Source organism: Hydra viridissima, unplaced genomic scaffold (assembly GCF_058129835.1).
Source record: "Hydra viridissima isolate aposymbiotic clone 2 unplaced genomic scaffold, HvirCarnegie_v1 scaffold_1, whole genome shotgun sequence".
Classification (NCBI taxonomy): domain Eukaryota; kingdom Metazoa; phylum Cnidaria; class Hydrozoa; order Anthoathecata; family Hydridae; genus Hydra; species Hydra viridissima.
The window spans coordinates 4,309,485-4,328,921 of record NW_028324300.1 but is presented as its reverse complement, the minus strand read 5'-3'; the positions used below and the strand labels follow the sequence as shown (position 1 = coordinate 4,328,921).

The 19,437-nt window shown below is 28.3% G+C and overlaps 1 protein-coding gene and 1 non-coding gene across 3 annotated transcripts; one reads left to right on the top strand and one right to left on the bottom strand.

The window, feature by feature from the left end:
• Positions 1–690: 690 nt before the first annotated feature.
• On the top strand, positions 691–4,194 carry LOC145187912 (G2/mitotic-specific cyclin-B). Of its 2 annotated transcripts, none has more exons than XM_090067893.1 (8): positions 691–825; positions 1,006–1,146; positions 2,275–2,544; positions 2,678–2,836; positions 3,007–3,243; positions 3,352–3,492; positions 3,672–3,875; positions 4,052–4,194. In XM_090067893.1, exons 1-7 carry the CDS (start codon positions 799–801, stop codon positions 3,873–3,875), a joined length of 1,179 nt encoding a protein of 392 aa, XP_089924019.1. In that variant the 5' UTR covers positions 691–798; the 3' UTR covers positions 4,052–4,194. The 2 variants fall into 2 exon arrangements, with proteins under 2 accessions (XP_089924019.1, XP_089924016.1); XM_090067890.1 differs by having other exon boundaries at positions 4,004–4,194.
• Positions 4,195–13,595: 9,401 nt separating this feature from the next.
• Trnaq-uug (transfer RNA glutamine (anticodon UUG)) lies at positions 13,596–13,667 on the bottom strand. Its single transcript has one exon. It is a non-coding gene; the product is annotated as a tRNA-Gln (tRNA).
• Positions 13,668–19,437: the final 5,770 nt, after the last annotated feature.

Genomic DNA, 19,437 nt, shown 5'->3' with positions numbered 1-19,437 from the left:
CAATACCTTGCAATTGAGCTTGGAATCACTATATACCTTGACGATTTAGGAGTGTTACTACATACAATTCAAGACATTTTTAACAGACGTAAGTTTTCTACTTCATTGACAAGGTAAATTTATTTGTGTTTAAGTAAAAAATACTTTTACTTATACACAAACTCAAAAGAACTAAGTTTAAATTTTAAATATATTAATAGGATTGCAGCATCATACTACTTTTTACTTATGAACTTTGTCAAAGAGCATTTAAACTAAATGTATCAAATGACCTTGAAGACCTAAAAAAATTTTAAGCATTGCAAAATTCTATTATCGAGTTCTTTCACCTTTTCCGCTAAAATTCGTAATTATTAGGATTATCAAACGAAATATCATTTAAAATTCTCCAGGGAAATTTAGCGATTATTGGTGTTAACTGATCTCCTCCGTACTGATATGGTTTGAGGTTGTTGTAATGTTATAACCATCGTAATAGTTTATAGTAACGTAAAAAGAGTAAAATTAAAAACAAGTGATATTCTGTGTCATTGTCATTAAACCTTTTTAGGTTCTTAAAAAGACATTTGAATAACTTAGAGAAAAGTAAAGAGTTAAGTGTTCGCCCGCGAAAATGTTCTTTTAAGTTTTTAAGTTGATTAAATTTTAAATTCTTTCAAGGTTTCTAACCAATCAAATGTTGAGGAGCGGGCCGTTCAAACTTTTAGAGCAAATGTTCCGTTAAAATTTCAAACGTCAACATTTCTTTCTTGAAGTTGTGTGTTTCCTGACAGTAATTCTCTTTAAAAAAATCTTAATATGGCTGGTGTTCAGCGAAGAATATTGGTATAATTTTCTATATTTTATTTTATAGAGTTTTTTTCTTTAGGTCTTATCTTAGGACAATCTTTTTTCTGCACAAATATTTATGCACCTAGTTATACTGTTTTTCAATTGTAATAAAGAGGTGATTTTGGTTTCTATTGAGCTGAATGGTTAGGTAAATTTTTCTTATTAATTTTGTAGATATCTCGAAACGAAGAAAATCTTCTTAATAAAGGAATAGGTACCAAAAATGTACTTGGTGGCAAAACTACTAGCACTAGAACTGCACTCTCAAACATTTCAAATATTCAAAGAAGACCTCAACTAGGTGGGAAAGTAAAGGTATATACACAAAAAGATTAAAACCAAATGAATTTACTCATTTAATGAAAGAAAGTACTTTGAAAATCATAGTAGCCCCAAACCAAACCCTGCATGTACTGATTAACAGAAATATCTGCCATTAATTAAATTACCAGTAGATTAATAATTGATTAAATGTCTTTTTTCCAGGCTGTCTCAACTTGATACCAAATACATATATTTATGACATCAAAATCTTTATCAAATGAGTGTTCTTAGGAAATAGTGATCGAATGAATTATTTCAAAAAATATAGGAATTAATTTTTTAACAGCTTTTGTAAAATAAAATATTCCTTTACTTTGCATTAGATACCTTTAATGTTGTACAATTTTTTTTTGTATATGGTTATTTAAAATACTTTTCATTTATTAATATCTATTTATTTGGCAGAAATTAAGAAACTTAGAAAAGCTAAGCTCTTAAGTTTTAAAAATTTTCTCTAAAACAAGTGTAAAATTATGATCAACCAATGTTACTGCATCATCCTATATATTTTCTCATAAATTAATATAAGGTATATCTTCTCATAAATTAATATCAGGTATATCTTCTCATAAATTAATATAAGGTATATCTTCTCATGAATTAATATAAGATATATCTTCTTATAAATTAATATAAGGTAAAGTCAAAAAAGTTGAAATGTAATTGTTTCATTAAAATTATCTCCCACTTTCTATTTCTGTGAGTTAGTGTCATTTTCAAGATTTGTATTGGTTCCCTTCTAGCTAATAATTCCTCCAGATGATATAAGACTAGATTTCTGGAAAACAATTGGAACATTTTAAGTTTCTCTGCTTGTTTTGCTAGCTTTGTATTTCAGTTTTTTGTTATATTTTATTTTACTGTTTATAAAAAAAGAAAGAATTTTTTCAAAACAAAAATTGTTTTTAAATTTAACATTTAGAATGGTAAACCTTTGAGTTTTAAAATTTAACATTTAGAATGGTAAAGCTTTGAGTTTTAAAATTTAACATTTAGAATGGTAAAGCTTTGAGTTTTTATGGAATTCAAACCTGAATTCTAGCAGTCCATATTTTAAGGCTAAATACAAGCAAATAAACTTATCTTACCATCTAAAGTTTCTAATTCTTTTATTTTTAGAAAGAAGATGTAGGTGCCTTAGAAGAAAAAGCTCCAACAAATAAAAGTTTAGGGAGAATGATTTCTCAAACTAATCTCTTAAATGAAGTTCAGATGAAAAAAAATATCCAGAATCTTGAAGATATGGCTGAGGTGGACCTGCCAATTAACTCTATGATAGACTCCTTTACTGACTTGGAGGTGGATGATATTGATCTAGAAGACTTAGGGAATCCAACCCTTTGTGCTGAATATGTTAAAGACATCTATAAATATATGAATAAACTAGAGGTATGCATTTAAGATAGCTTTTAATATAGTGTTATTTACAAGGTAGACTTTCTTATTCTACTTTTGAAGACACTCTTAATCAAATTTGGGTCATTATCTTAAGATAAACTTGCTTCTTTTTTTTATACTTTAGCAAAGATTAGTACCTGGTGATTATATGCCAAACCAAACTGAAATAAATTTTAAAATGAGAAGCATTTTGGTTGACTGGTTAATCCAGGTGCAGTCAAGATTTAATCTTTTGCAAGAAACTCTGTACCTCACTATCTATATTTTAGATAGATTTCTAAATGTATGGCTTTCTTTTTACTTGTTATTATCTTTTTATTTTAAGTAAATTTCTTTGTGCGTGCTTTTTAAGAGTTAATGCCCAGCATATTAAATTAAATCTAAATGATGAACACTATTAAAAGTAAGTGCAAGATAATGGTAAACAGGATTGATTTGTTTTCTTGATTTTAGAAACAAAATGTTAAACGTGCCGAGCTTCAACTGGTTGGCGTGACAGCGATGTTACTTGCATCTAAGTATGAAGAAATGTATGCTCCTGAAATTGGAGATTTTGTTTATATAACAGACAATGCATATTCAAAGGAAAAGATTCGTCAGATGGAGCAAAAAATGTTAAAAGCTTGTGAATATGACTTCAGTAACCCATTATGTTTGCATTTCCTGAGAAGAAATTCAAAAGCAGGAGCTGTAAGAATTTGTAGTTACCTTAGTACATTTGTTATCATTTCATTCAATTGAGCCAAGTCCTATACTTAAGGTCTTTCTTTTGATGTTTTCAACAAATACTTTTATCAGGTTGATGCACAAAAACATACTCTAGCTAAATACCTCATGGAGTTAACACTTGTAGAATATGAATTTATTACTAAATTACCATCTGAAGTGGCTGCTGCAGCATTATATCTTTCAATGAAGCTAATAGATGATTCAAATTGGGTAAGGATAGAATGTAAATTATTTGGTAACTTATGTAGATATCTTCATTCTGTAAAATTCTCACTAACTTTCTAAGTTAAGCCTAATGAGTTTTCATTTGCACTTAAAAAACTTCTTTGGTGCCAATTGTGATGCCACATATCTATACACTTTTCTGGAGTTGTTTATTTATTTTTTAGACGCCTACTCTAGTGCATTATAGTGGTTATACTGAGGATGCTATTTTACCTACTGTTAGTAAACTTTCAGTATTAACACTTTCTATGGACAATTCAAAATACCAAGCTGTAAAAAATAAATACGCTGCAAGTAAATTCTTACGTATTAGTCGTATACCTCAGCTTAAAGGACACGTACTAAATAAATTTGCTGAAAGAATTTAGGTAATAGTCAAAACTGCAATCCAATGAAAAGCTATTTTGCTTGTAAATATTTAATGGCATATGTTGCTATTTTTTATTTTTTTTCTTTTTGTAAATAATAAGTTAATACTGCTAATGAAATTTTTAAGATAACTTATCTTTGCCGCTCAAAGAATGCGAATTTGTTGTTTTCATAGCGACGCATCCTTTATGAGCTTCCTCTCTGTATATGAAAACCACGTTGTTTTATATAAGCTATTGTAACATCTTTAGTTAGTAGCTATTGATGGGATTTATTTTGTAAGTAGTTTTTCAGAAAAGATATTTTACGGAGTTTTTATTTGTTTTGTTCCTTATCTGTATACACGCTCCACAATCATATGAAAATACTTAAAATCGATATCATAACGGTGCACAAGAAAAAATTGTAAAATTCAGATACCGTGTACATGTATCACCCGCCCTTTTTATATATATATTTCTATATATATATATATATTTATATATATATATATATATTTATATATATATATATATTGATTTATCAAGAATTAAATGGTTGATTTTTAAAGAAAAGAAGATTAAACACGAGTATATACAGCAAATTGAAACGAGAGTTTTCGGCAGAATATTTGGCAACAACCTAGACATCTGATAATCGTTTTAATAGTAAATTTTTTAACAAAATCTATAATTTAAAAACCACAAACTATTTGTTTAAAAACTACCTTCTCGCTAAGTAATATAGGTCGTTTTATAACCTATTGTTAAATGAGAGTATGCTATATTTAATTATGTTTATGATATATTGAGGGGAAAAAGAATATTTTGTTAAAGAATTTGTTGTTGCTTAAAAATCAAAGATGTTTATAATTAAGAATTTATGATTTTCTCCTATAATCACGAAGAAACTGTTCTCCAAATTGACTTCCAGATTGAACTCTCAACCACTCCAAATATTTTACATTTAATCAATCATGTATTAGTAAACAATTTATGTTGTCAAAAAAATCTGAACTAATTGCTAAATACGTATATTTTCAAAATTAAAACGCATAATTTTTTGCTCTTCTTCTTCCAAAGTTTTAATAAAGTCAGCCATTATAGTAATCTAAAAAAAACCCATTTACATTTATCTTATTTACAAAAAAAAACCCATAACAAAAATTTATCTATATTACAAATGATATTATCCTATTGTTTGTATAAATTAAAATTCACTACTATCGATTTTAGCTTTTCTCCATAATTTTTGTGCCCCTGTTTCTTTTAGAGTTCACACATGTTTTTTTAAATTTGTGATGAACTACTTCACCACATTGTTCTACATAATAACCTAAGCTTATATTATTGTGATACTAAAATACGTATTTTCCATAAAACGGTTAAATCATAGCCAAAAATATCTTTTGTATATTAATTGAAGAGAAAGTGAACTTTTGAAGTCTTCAATTTTAACAGAAAAATCTGTACCCAGTTCCAAACCTAAGATTGCTGATTTCATTAATGAAGACTTTTACCAACAATCAATTATTGGTAAAATATAGACTGTTGCAGTTAACATCAGTCTCCAGAATATCTAACGGAGACATAAATGTGTTAGGATCGTTTCCATCTAAACCTAACTCATGGTATACTCTCATTAGTATGTAATGTGCTTTCAACCAGAAAGTCCAAAAACACTGTGTGCACACTTTAAATTAAATGAGTAAAATTCACTTGCCAATAATTTTTTCAGATTGCTATTATTCTCTGAGACCATCTCCACAACGGCAAGAATATAACTTATTTCACACCAGAATCTTCATATATTTCAGAGGAAGAATAATGAATTTTTGGATCAAAAATATTAATTAGAAATTTTAAAAAGTTTTGACCGCCATATTAAGATATTCTTACCATTGCATTATGATTATCAATACCTCTTTCTTCAATTATAAATTTGATAAATGGCCATTAACAAAATCCTCTGTTTTGCATTCATATAAAATATCTGCAATTTATCCATTTTAATATTAGTGGTTGATTCTAAAACACCTGTTAGATTACTTATTTTTAGAGGGTTCTAATACATTTGATAGCTCCATAATAGTTTGGAATAAAATCGTATTTACTTTCTTTTTTTTTTAATTAATTTCCTTTTTTTTTACTATAACAGAAAGAAGATTTACACCCATAGACAACTTGAACTGCTCTCCACTTACAATACTTTAACTTTCCATTTTGCTTTTTAAGAATCCAGATGCTGCTTGTTCTGCATTTTTATCTCCAAATGGTTTACTGATATTGTTTACAGCTTTAATTTTACGAAAATCACGAGAAACTCTTACTAAAGTTAATTAGTTTGAATTTTATATTTATTTTAGAAATAAATGAAAACAATAAAAATGTATTGAACCAAACTGTAAAATAACATAAAGAGAAAAAACATTTTAATAAATCTTTCTTTAAAATCTCTAAATTAGAAAATCTTAATGTTAATTATCTATACCAAGATTGAAATAGCAGAGCCCACAAATTTTCTCAGTCACATTTAAAGTATGCCTCAACATTTGTCTGGATATATATTTGTGAAGAGGTTCGTCTAATAGTACTTCTATTTATCTTTATATACATTGTTTATTGTCAAATACAATTCTCTTTCTAAAGTATATTTTTTACTATCAAATATATTATATAATATGTGTGTTATACTATATGTATATATATATATATATATATATATATATATATATATATATATATATATATATATATATATATATATATATATATATATATATATATATATATATATATATATATATAGTTTCATCTTTGTTTAAACAAAACAAATTTCTTCTGCAGTTGGAGCACATTACTGTAGGACAAACTTCAAGATCAAAATCAAACATAGGCGCTACTCGACATTCACCCTCCCCCTTCTGCCCCTATCTTTATGATTAATAATGATAGAGAATTCTATGCTGATTAAGAATCGTATAAATTCATGTCTCTAAATGTAAAGTGCTCTAATTTAGAATTGAAAGTACAAAAATATGCAACAAATATTCCCTATTTTGAGTAAGCTAACTTTTATGGTTAATTTTGTTCTCAAAAGCAAACATTACCAGGCTGGTTTTTACTATTAAAAAATGTTTTTTGGTTTATTATGAATGTTCTTTCGAGTTAGACAAATGAAGTAGAAAACATGTTACTCTTGTGAAACATGTGATTCCTTCTTGTAAATTTTAATTTTATGACAGAATTTACGACAATTTTTTAATAAATATTTTTATTATTATTAAAAAAAAAGATAATTGATTTAATTAAGGTAATAGATGAACGTTTTTTTTAAAAAAATGGTGTTCTTTAATGTTCTTTGCAAAAAAATGCACTTAACGAATTTTGTTTTACACGATCCTAGGCGTTAGAGTTATGGCGTTTATTATTGGTCTTCGAAGAACCATGGTATGTAGATTAATGAAGAAACAGCAAAAACTTTCTTAAACATTCCTTTTTATATGATAGGCATAAAAAAATTAAATTTTCACGGGGAGTTAACTTGAAGCATCAAAAGAAAGTCAATAGTTCTAAGTATGTGTATTTTTAATATAAACAATTTTGTTTTAAAGTTCATTGCAGCATGTAATCAATAAAAGAATTTTCAAACTTATTCCATAAAAACTCCAAAAGATATTCTAGACAACAAAGTAAGAATCCAATTAAAACAAATTGGTGTGATAAACACGATCGAATTCCCTTATTCTATTATTCGAAATCTTTATTATAGAAAAATAAAAAACCAGGTTATTAATACTTTTAAAAGATAACTTTTAAAAGTATTTATAACCTGTAACTATTAAATGTCTATAAAAGTCTATAAAAATCTATAACTTTTAAAAGATAGCTTTTAAAAGTATTTATAACCTGGTTTTTATTTTCCTATACGAAAAAATTTTTCTGTAACAAAAAAGAAATACCATTATTCAAGATGGTGAATTTTAGCGATTTGAAGTGACTGATCTCAAAATAATACTGGATAGCGCATTCTATTGTTTTTTTGTTTTTTTTTCAAAAAAAGTTGAAGCCAAAATTGGCATCTCAAGGTGGCGGCGAACAGTGTATATATATTTTTTGTCAAATTCTCAATAATTTGTTCAATTGCTTTTGACTAGTTATTCAAAATGGCTTAAAATTATTAAAGGAATTTATTGATAACATACATTATGAATGTTATCAAAAAATGCATGATAGGGGAACTTGTTGCACCTTTGACCGCGTTGCACCTTTAGTCACTTCGTCCTGTTGGCCTACTATTATCTTTTTAAAAAAACATGTAGTGCCATTTGAAAAATTGGTCGATGAGAACTCCTCTGGGGATTGAAATGATAATTGTTAAAGAAACACATCTCGTGTACATTAGAACAGAGTAGGACCTTTGACTGGTCCATATTGTGCTTTGATATTTTGCGAACTTTAGGAGGGTAGTTTTATGAAAGTTATTCTAAAATTCATGTACTTATGTATAATTACCTGATGATCAGTTTGATGATTAAGTTAGTTGGCAGCTGTTGCACCTTAATAATCTGATTGATTGTATAACTTTGATTAATTTCTAAACAGCTATAAGGAAGTAAGAGTAGAAAATTATATAATCATTTCTATAAGTATATTTTGTTTAAAATGTGATAGGTTGGTTTTTTTTTTCAGAAGATGTAATGATAAGTTATTTCTAAGCAAACCATAGCCAACGTGTCTCGGTAGATCTTTTGTATTCAATAAAGAAACCATAAGACTTATATAAAAGTTACAATTTATATAAAAGTTATAATTTACATAAAAGTAATATTTCAATATGTTATCATTTTGAACCATCAAACATTTGGAACTGTGATGCAACAGAATTTTTTCACAGTTTTTCCAAAAATCATAGATTCGAAAGGCAAAAAAACAAGCAGGAAGTGTGACTAAAGTGCAGAATGAAACAACAATACAACAATGATTACAGCCATTAATACTACTGGAAATATCATCCCACCATTACTTGTATTTCCATGTGCTAATTTTAAGGAATACATGCTGAATGGTGCTCCTCCTAATGTACAACCTTAAATTAAAAAAACAATTCTTTTATTAACGAATAACCATGAAATTCAATTGAACATTTCTATTATTGAGTCAGACATAATTTTAATGACGTTTCATCCTCACACAACCCACAAAATGCAACCCCAATTTAAAATTTTTTTGCAACATGAAGTATTGAATGATATCTCCAGGAAATGCTGTTAAATCAGTTACAATTTATGACATATCTTACCTTGTTGGTCAAGTTTATTCTCATACTTTTGTACCAAATTTATTGGTACAAAAGTATGAGAATATATGATTAATAATATATGATTAACAATTTTAAATGCACTGGGTTTTTTCACTTTAATGAAAATATCTTTACTCAAATTTATTTCTTGTTTTGCTGATAAGCCAATAATCTGCTAGTTTTGCTGATAAGCCAATTGTGGATATTGAAAATTGAGTTTTTAATGACATTAAAGTTAAAACCACTCCTAGTAATTAACCACCAACATCAATTGTTTCACCTAAAATAGTACAACCTACCCAAAACCCAAATTAGGAAAGACAACTATTACAAAAGGTGTAAGGGAGAATCACGCACTTTAACTAATTCACCTGAAATGAAAGTTGTTTTATATTTAAAATCTAACAACTAAAATGTCAAAAAAACCTCCTCAAGACAAATAAAACCAATATCAAAACAGATCATTTTTAATCTGCAGTCTTACACAAGTTTAAACGGTGAAAGTTATGATGAAACTGATTTTGTAGCAAATATACTTAGTAACAAATAAGAAAAAGCAAAAAAGAAAAGTGAAGTTGTTTCATGAAATTTGAGAATGGAAAGAAATACTGTTGACATTATGTGGCAGAAGTTATTGAAGTTGTTGGTTTTGTTTAAAAAATTAAGTAACTTAAGAACAAAGAAGACAATAAATTTACACGAGATGACAATATTTTTGACTTGGAATTGAAGATATTAAAATGAAAGTTCAACCACCATTTGTTGGTCACAGATCATCTAACCGTCATTATCTTTTGTTTGATTTTGGTTTAATATCTTTTACTGTACAGTAGTATTACTTAATCTAAAATATTCTTTTGATTTTGTATTTTTCATCATCTGCATTAAAATGTTTCACTCAAGTATTATGGTCATATTTAAATGAATATGGCAACTAAAGATAGTTGTGGTTGAGTTTTAATAGGTTTCTATGTTTAATATCATTAAACCATTTGTTACAATTTGTTTTATAAATTTAAACCATTTGTTACAAACTTATTGATATCGATATAATTACTTAAAATATAAAACTATGTCAAGTAAAAGGGTTTTAAAATCAGTGACCCTTGGTACAATTAGAAATGAACTAATCGTAACAAGGCCACCAACTCGTATAACAAGTTAAAGAATCATAGTTTTTTTTTTCTTAAGTTTCATAGTCTTTTTTTCTAAAATGATAATAACAGCTATAATAAAACATATTTTGTACAATTCAACCCTAGCTGTCCTATGCAAATCGCATCCTACTAAAAAAAAATGTGACGAAATCGAAATAAAATGGGTGATGTCAAAAAATATTTATGTAAAGCAAAATTGCAACCGAGCAGCCAAAAAGATATCTATAATGCATCTAATATACATCTAAAAACTGGTCTAAAAACTGGTCTAAACGTCTGAATTCACGTCGTGAATGAACGCTAAATAGACGTCTATCTTATAGACGTGTTTTAGATGATTTTTATTTGATAAAAAGTAAATAAAATAGATGTATATTGCACATCTTTTATGCATCTAAAATTATGCACCTTTTATTGAATAAAATGTAAATAACTTCCGTTGCCGCGGCATGATCCTTCGAGACTTAAAACAGGATTAAAAAAAAAGGAAATTGGTATTACCAATCTACTGACTGAGTTCCTTAATTAAAACTTGATATTTTAGAAATAAATTGGAGTGGCCTTAGATACAAAATGACCCTTGGTACACTAATCTTCCCAAGATTGCAAGAACTGAAGTCCAAAAAATCAATGATTTTTTAGTAATAATGTAATGGTTAAAGGAACAACATACCTTGGTCAAAGGTACAACGTCCATGTTTTACTATTGACCATGTAACTATTTTTTAAAGCGCTGAAAAATAATACTACTTGGCTGAATTAGAAACAGGTCCAAAGTATAATTTTTGCACAAAATATGAAAAACAGTAAAACAGGTTTTCCTGCATCTAAGTTAATCACTCCTAGTTTATGATGTAAATGCATGTAAAAACACCTTTAAAAAATTTCAAAATTTATTGTTTAATAAATTTTTGAATATAGAAATATTTAAATCATCTACTATATTTTTTTTACCTATATTATTCTGTACTGTTATACTTACTGTTATATATTATGACTACAGTTATACAAAAATTAAATAATTTTATCACGATGCCAAGTTACCAAAATATTTTATCTTAAAAAGAAACTCACCTGCCTCCCGTGCAGCTGTGTTATAAACCTTCTAGTACACAGCATTGGGTTGTTCAGAACTAAAAGGTGCATAACAAATATATAATATTTTATATAGCTAATGCTACTTATTTGAAATTTGAGGTTTCTGTACAAGCAATTAATAAATTACTATGTTGGCTGTTGCCAACAGTTGCAAGTTGCTTAGCGATTATCATTTCAAACCTAACAAAGACCTTCCCATCCCTTAATTGGTCTTCCTGGTCTATGATGAGAAGATACATCGTAATCGATGAGATTTTTTCCTCGCAAACTATTTTTATACATTAAAAACTTTTCATAGTTCCTACCATATTTTTTAAGCTTACTTTTTACTTTCGAAATAAAAATCTGGGCGCTAATGCAGTTTCTCCCACCCACCCCACCGACTTTTTTTTTTTTTTTTATGATTGATTATTATAGAAAATTTTATGCTGATTCAAAAAAATATAAAAATATAGACCTGAAAATCAATGGAAAGTGCTCTAATTCAAAATCAAAGTTTTTGAAAATCCTACTAAAAACCCTAATATTCGCCATTTTAAAAATGATCTTTTAGCTTACAAAAGCAACACATTAATAACATGGTTTTTACGTTAAAAAAAAGTCGTTAAAGGATATTTATCTTGGGCAATTTTATGTAGCTATGAAAAAATCCGTTTTTTTTTGTTGGGGATGGGTGGGGGTTTTTGTATGAGAGACTGCAGTAGCGCTAAAATCTGTACAATTTTGCTCACCAAGTTTATCTTTAGGAATTATTTTGGAAGTTTTGATAAATTCGATAAGAATTTCAGGAAGTGCTTTGTTATTTGCTTCAAACTCGCGAATTTTAAAAAACAGATCCAACCTTTTAATTTCACTTTTAAAGCTTCATTTCTTTATCAAGCAAGTATTATTATGATCAGACTTAAGAAGATTTTTTAATTTTCAAAATAAAAAGTAAATACTAGACTGTTTATTACAAACGTCCGAAAACTGCTTTTTTAAATCAAAGAGGGAGAGAGGGGTGTTGCATTTGAAAAAGCTATGCATGAACCTATTTAAAATATCTCCTAAGGCACAGGATATCGCAGCAAATACTGCACGGTTTATTTGGCTATAGTTTATGGTTTTGCTTCACTAAAATTGAACGTGGAACCATAGCCACCGAGAGAAGTTTCGGGCCCTGGGGAGGTTTTTTTAAGGGGCCCTCATTATGATCAATTACATACCCAGGATCTATAGAAGCAGGGGTGGGCTGCCAAATTTTGAACAACCAACTCGCTATTATTTCAAAAAAAAAAAAAAACGGCAAATGCGTACATTGTCTTCATTAATTTTTGTACAGTATAAAATATATATAACAAAACAAAACATTCATTGCACAAAATAACAAAACAAAAAATTTATTGAAATTATTAAAATATATATTAAATATTTATTTTGCATAAACATACAATTAAAATGGCTTATTTTTGGTTTTAGGGTCAATTTAACAAGCAGCTCGCCGAGTTTCAAAAGTTTTATCAACCGGCTCGCGCGAGCCGGACCGAGCCGGCTCCAGCCCACCCCTGTATAGAAGCGTTCTCTGGTCATTAAAAATTAAAAATGAAAGTTAATTAAATCTTTTAAAAGTTAAAACTATTTAAATCTTTTAAAAATTATTTTAAAAAATTGTTTTTACACAAGCGGGGCCCCGGGACTCTTCCCCATCCACCCTCCTCTCTCGACGGCCATGCGTGGAACAATGTGGAACTTTTTTTAGCTAGCACTTATGCTTGAAATTGTGCATTAAAATTTCAATTTTCTAAAGCAAAATTTAAAAAAACCTGTTTTTTAAATCTAAAAAAAAAAAAAAAGAAAAGCAAATAAATTTTTAATATCTAAGCACTCAGTACTTTAACAAAAATAATAATAAAGTTTTGTAAAGAGGTGGAAAATAAGGTTGCTTACAAGAAAAACATACCTTAAATTTTTATAATTTTATGGTGATAACTTTAACTTTTTACACATATATGCCTTTAAGATTACACAATAATATCTATGGAGTTATTTCAAGTTAACTTTAGATCAAAAAGTAGTTTACTATAACATTTCAAGTCTAAAAACGATAAAGTTTTCACTTTTTTTTTCGGACTTTTTGCCGTTTTTAGATTAATCTGAGTCACTGTGCGGTATAAGTTAAAAAAGCAAAGATAAAATTAAAAGAGAAGGTCCTACCGAGATTTGAACTCGGATCGCTGGATTCAAAGTCCAGAGTGCTAACCATTACACCATAGAACCGATACTATTTCTCTAATTCTTTTATTTATTATATTTTAAAAGTAGGTTTATTAATTTTTTTGAACCGAACTTTTTATTCCGATTCTGAACAACTAATATTTTTTAGTTAGATTCTCGCGTTTGGCTCTAAGGTTATTAAACTATATAAGAAAGGAATCCATTATTAAAAATGGGTGTACTCTAAGAGATTGCAATACGTTAGATTAAGCCTTTCTTTAATTTCTTTGTCTCTGCTCTCTGAATTTTTTTGCCAACTTTGAAATGTGTTTTAAACAACTACGCTTTTAACAAGCTTCAGTGGTAACCATAAAAAAAAACAGGTGCATTAAATTATTTACATGAAGTGAAGATATTTAGTAATCTTTTACTTGCACCAGAGGAACTTTGATCTTATCGTATCACTTCAGAAGGGCATTATCTCTTGTGCTCAGTTCTACCGTCGAAAACATAAATTCATTTTAGAAACCAAATAACGAAAACGTCCTGACCACGAAATAATACTGGTTAACTCTAGAAAAAAAATTTTTTCAGATCAAAAGATTTTAAGACCGAAAGCAAAAAAAAAACGTAATAGGACCGAAAATTGCATTCACTGCTTAGACAAAAAAACTGATTCCCATTATCTGAAATTTTTGACTTTTTCTGTATTTCATCGTTTATTACAAATTCTTATCTTGCTATAGCAGCTTTAAAGTATGACCTATTTTAAAATTTATTTGTTTTAATAAAAGCTCTTACTATAGTTTAACAACTTGCACTGACAGAAGAAAAATTCGGATAATCACTACCTTAAACTCGGTAGTATCAGGAGCAAACGGCATTCTCGTTAGTTATAATTATTATTTCTTTCTATCTATCAACAGATTTAAGGGGTTTTAGATTTTGTTTACTTTAATTTCGAATTAAATTCCTTTTACAATAAATATAAATTCATTAATACAATTATTTAAAGTATTTATTTTACGACTGATAAAATTCAGTTTATAAACAGCTAAAATTTTCAAGTTTTTTTGTCATGACTTTTTGACTGAAATTGAATGAAATTTTTAACAATTGTTCGTATAATGTGATTATATAGTATGATTTATTTAAAAAAATGATAACTTGTAATGGAAGGTAGAAATTCAAATTTTATTGAAAACATCACGTACAAAAGTTTATAATCAATTTCATGCCCCATTAAGAAAATCAAAATTTGATGAAGAAAAATATATCTATATGAAAATTATTTTACTGAATATAATATTTAACTTAATAATGCGAAAATCAAAGAATCGTGAAGAGAAAAGAAAAATTTAATAATACGTGCTGTAGAGAAGAAGATTCCTTATTAGCAAATTTCTAAGCTTTATGATGTGGCTAAATCAACAATTAGCGTACTAGTTAAGAGATATAGAGACCAAAAGACACTTGAAAACAAGCATCGTTCAGGCAGGCCAAAGATAACTTCAGAACATCAAGACAGAACTTTGGTAAGAAAATCAAAACAAGATCCCCGCAGAAGTACTATCGTATAATTAGCATTTTGAGCAAGAATTATGTCGTTAAGTGTAGCGTAGATACTACAAATTGTCGCCTGCGTCACTTGTTTGGTCATTGTCCTACCAAGAAACCAGTAATATTAAATAATAGCTCAGCCCAAATGAAACTTGCAAAAGATCATTTGTATTGGACTTCAAAAGAATGGGCAAAAATCTTATTTAGTGACGAATCAAAGTTTTGTATGTTTGGAAGCAATAGTATCAAGTAAGACATGAGACGTCCGAAAGATGAAAGACTTGTTCGTAAGCATCAAAAGCCAACAGTTAAACATGGTGGTGACAATGTAATGGTTTGATGATCTTTCAGTTGTCATTCTATTGGTCCACTTCATTGTATTGAAGGCATAATGGATCAGAATGTATATTTAGATGTAATCAAGAATGTTATGTTGCCACATGGAGAGGACAAAATGCCTTATGATTGGATTTTCCAGCAAGACAATCTGACGCACCATACAAATTCTATCAAAAAATTTTCAAGTTTTTCAAAATTTGAATTTCTTCCTTCTGTTACAAGTTATCATTTTTTTGGGTAAATTATACTGTGTAATCACATTATAGGAACAATTGTTAAAAGTTTCATTTATTTTCAGTAAAAATTCAAAAAGTTGTGATAAAAAAACTTGAAAATTTTAGCTGTTTATAAACTTTGGCACGCTACCGTATATATATATTTCCAGAATGCAGAAAGTTACTGAAAAAAATTCATTTGCTCCAACAACTTGCAGAAAGTGAACCTGCATTTAGAGTGTTTACCACTGATCTCAAAATATAACTGGATAGCGTATTCAATTGCCTTTTTCAAAAAAATTTGAAGCCAAAATTGGCCTCCCAAGATGGCGGCGATCGGAGCTCCTAGCGGTGATCGATGTACATTTTATAAGGCTTTTTACAGAAATATTAAAGAAAATAAATAGAGTTTTGAAAGAAAAACTAGACTATGAAACAAAGTTTTAATGACTTTAAAGAAATGAAATGATTTCTAAAAAAATCTGACAATTAAAGTAATTATTTTGATACTAAGGTACAAAATATTCGATACTTTACGATTAAATATTTACTTTACGATTAAATAATATTTATGCACAATCTATGTACCTTTTAGTTCTTAGTTACCCAATGCAGTGTGCTAGAAGGTTAATAACATGACTGTATGGTAAGCGGCAGTGGTGTCTACTTACAATTTTGACAAATTTTATATTTTCAATTTTTGTAGCAAGATACCAGATATGTACATGCTGCATGAACTATTAGCTGAGTGCTGTGAGTACACACAACTCAGGGGTTCCTTCTAGGATTATTTAATACATATATGTAATTAATAGATATAGTATTTAATAAAAATATTAAGTACAAAATATTATTTTTTAATATGTTATTTTACTTATATATTATTCTTTGTAATATTTCAGCTCTCAATAGTTCAGTCAATTGTTTTTAACTTGTTATTCAAAATAAATCATTAAGGGAATGTTTTGATAACATATATTTTGTATGTTATCAAGCATTATCAACATTATGTATCTTATCAAAAAATTTATGATACGTAAATTTACAATAAACTATCTGCATTAAATGTTGGAATGGATTAGTACTTTCTTATCATTTCGAATAAACCAGTTTTTTAAAATTCAAAGACAGAGGAGGGTTAATTAAACCAACTAAAAGTGTTACTATCATATGCGAAGAAACTGAAAGATGTTTCCAAAGGTTGCTTGCCTCAATAAATGGCAACCTTCCAAATGAAATAGGAATTCAAAATGCCATTTCTGGTGCTGTTTTGAGATCAGTTGATTACTCAAAAATATTTAATGAACAAACATCTCATATGTTTGACTCAGCTATAACTGATAACCATTTATTTGCACTGATTAAGCTTATTTCAGAAAACTATGCAAATATATATCTTTATCACCTGGGTAAAAAACAAACTGCCAAAATAACTGGAAAAAAGCTTAGAAAGCAATTAACAAAACTTATCCTATTCAAAAACCAATCAAAAATATTTTTATGATATATATATATATATATATATATATATATATATATATATATATATATATATATATATATATATATATATATATATATATATAATAACTCTAGAAGGAACCTCTGAGTTGTGTGTAATCACAGCGCTCAGCTAATAGTTCATGCAGCATTTATAATTTTTCAGTGCCTATCTGATGAACTAATGCCTAAAAAACATTTTATCTTAAAAATAAAATCAGCTGCCTACCATGCTGTTGTGTTATTAACCTTCTAGCACACAGCATTGGGTAGTTAAGAACTAAAAGGTACATAAATTATATAACAAATGCTAACTATTTGAAACTTGAGATTTCTGCACAAGCAAACAAATACTTTTTCTTTACTTTTACTAAACAAACTAAATTAAAGCAAATTAAAATTAAAATTTATACTTAGTTTTACTGAGAATTTTTATTTTATTATATCTATTCTAAAAAACGAAAATCTGAAAGTTAATATAGAGCAACTTATTGTAAGAATATGTTTTGTTAAATAAAAAAATATTTATATTTGAAATTTTTGTAAATATGTAATATTCCGTTATTTTTATGAATAAAATCTTATGTTAAACAAAAAAACTAGATTTTTATTAGAAAATTATATATTTATCAATATTTGAGCTTAAGATATAAAACTTGATTATCATCAGTTTCTTAATTTTTATATCACCATTCCTTAATTCCGCCGCCATCTTGGGAGGCCAAAACTGGCTTCAAAAAATTTTTTCGTATACGCTATCCAGTTATATTTTGAGATCAGTGGTGTTTACTCTTTGGTGCCTAATAGACGTCCCCCCCCCCCCCGCTAATTAATTTTTCAAAAATTTTCCACCCAGGACATTCTTATTCCAACCCCCCCCCCCCCCTCTAATAAATTTTAGAAAAAATTCCATCAAAGACAAGACAATTTTTTATAAAAATTTTCTTTTTCACTACTTACTTACACTACGTAATATATTTTGTTCAAAAAACTTTGTTTTAAAAAAAAAGAACGTTCTATTTTCTTCTTTCTATCGTTACGTCATTATTCATTAAAAAAGAAATTTTCTTCTTTCTATCGTTACGTCATTATTCATTAAAAAATGAAATTTTCTTCTTTCTATCGTCACGTCATATCATTGACAGTACTTATTTACTTGTATACGTTGTAATATCAGAGTGTAAGAACGAAATGGCGACTACGGAAAGAATTTTTAAAAGGACAGAAAGAAGCCAATATAGTAACGTAGAAAAAATGGATCTTGGAAAAATATCGATGTTGAGCAAGAGTACGAGGGTAACATATTTGATATTTTACAAAATATGTAAAGAGAGAAACTTATTTGAACTGGACTTCTATTGATATTTCTTCTTTGGACTTAAGTATTTCTTTATTATATATTTACTTGTTTTCAGAAACTAATATATATATTGATAATTAACAAAAACATTACTTAGTTATTGCTTTAAGTATTTAAAAAAAATTGAAATTTTCCAATCCCCCCCCCCCGCTTATTCCAGCCCCCCTGCTTATTAAGTTTTAGTGATATTTCCGACCCCCCCGCTTATTCCAACTCCCCCTTCTATTAGGCACCAAAGAGTAGCTATGTTGATACTTTCCAAAAGTTCAATGCTGCTGTTGAGTCTTGTTTTGACAATAATTTGGAACACAAATATTCAGAAAAAATTCAAAGTTTCCATGATTCCAAAAAATCATGTTGCTCTCACAGCAGTTTCAATTCCACCCAAGGTCCATGCAGTTTTCCACCACATTAGACATTTCATCAACCGGTAAAAGTGCTCTCTAGGAATCTTCAGTGAACAAGGAACAGAGGCTCTGCACCATGAATTCAAGCATAATTGGCAAACATTTAAACGTTCTTCTGGTCATCCTCAATACAAAGAAAACCTGATCAACTGCCTTGTGGACTTGGTTGGCAAAAAACTTGCTTCACTGCGGAAGTGCGAATTAGATATCTAGTTAACATATATCATTGGTAATAACTTCCTTCTTGACGTATTATGAAGGAAACTCTGCTTTATTCATTAGAAGGCATCAACGTGATTCACACAGACGCACAAACAAATGACTGTCACCAAGAAACTACATGTCGGCATAATGTCAATGTCATGTGTCGGTATAATGTCAATGCATTTTTCTCATTTAGAATATTTATAGAACTTTTAAATAAGATCGATATTATACCAACATATTTGCAT

Excerpts from the sequence above, each read along its gene's own strand:
- LOC145187912 (XM_090067893.1), top strand. The coding sequence starts at position 799 with ATGGCTGGTGTTCAGCGAAGAATATTG. Across the intron at positions 826-1,005 it reads GTGTTCAGCGAAGAATATTG|ATATCTCGAAACGAAGAAAA; the intron begins GTATAATTTTCT and ends TTAATTTTGTAG. Across the intron at positions 1,147-2,274 it reads AACTAGGTGGGAAAGTAAAG|AAAGAAGATGTAGGTGCCTT; the intron begins GTATATACACAA and ends TTTTATTTTTAG.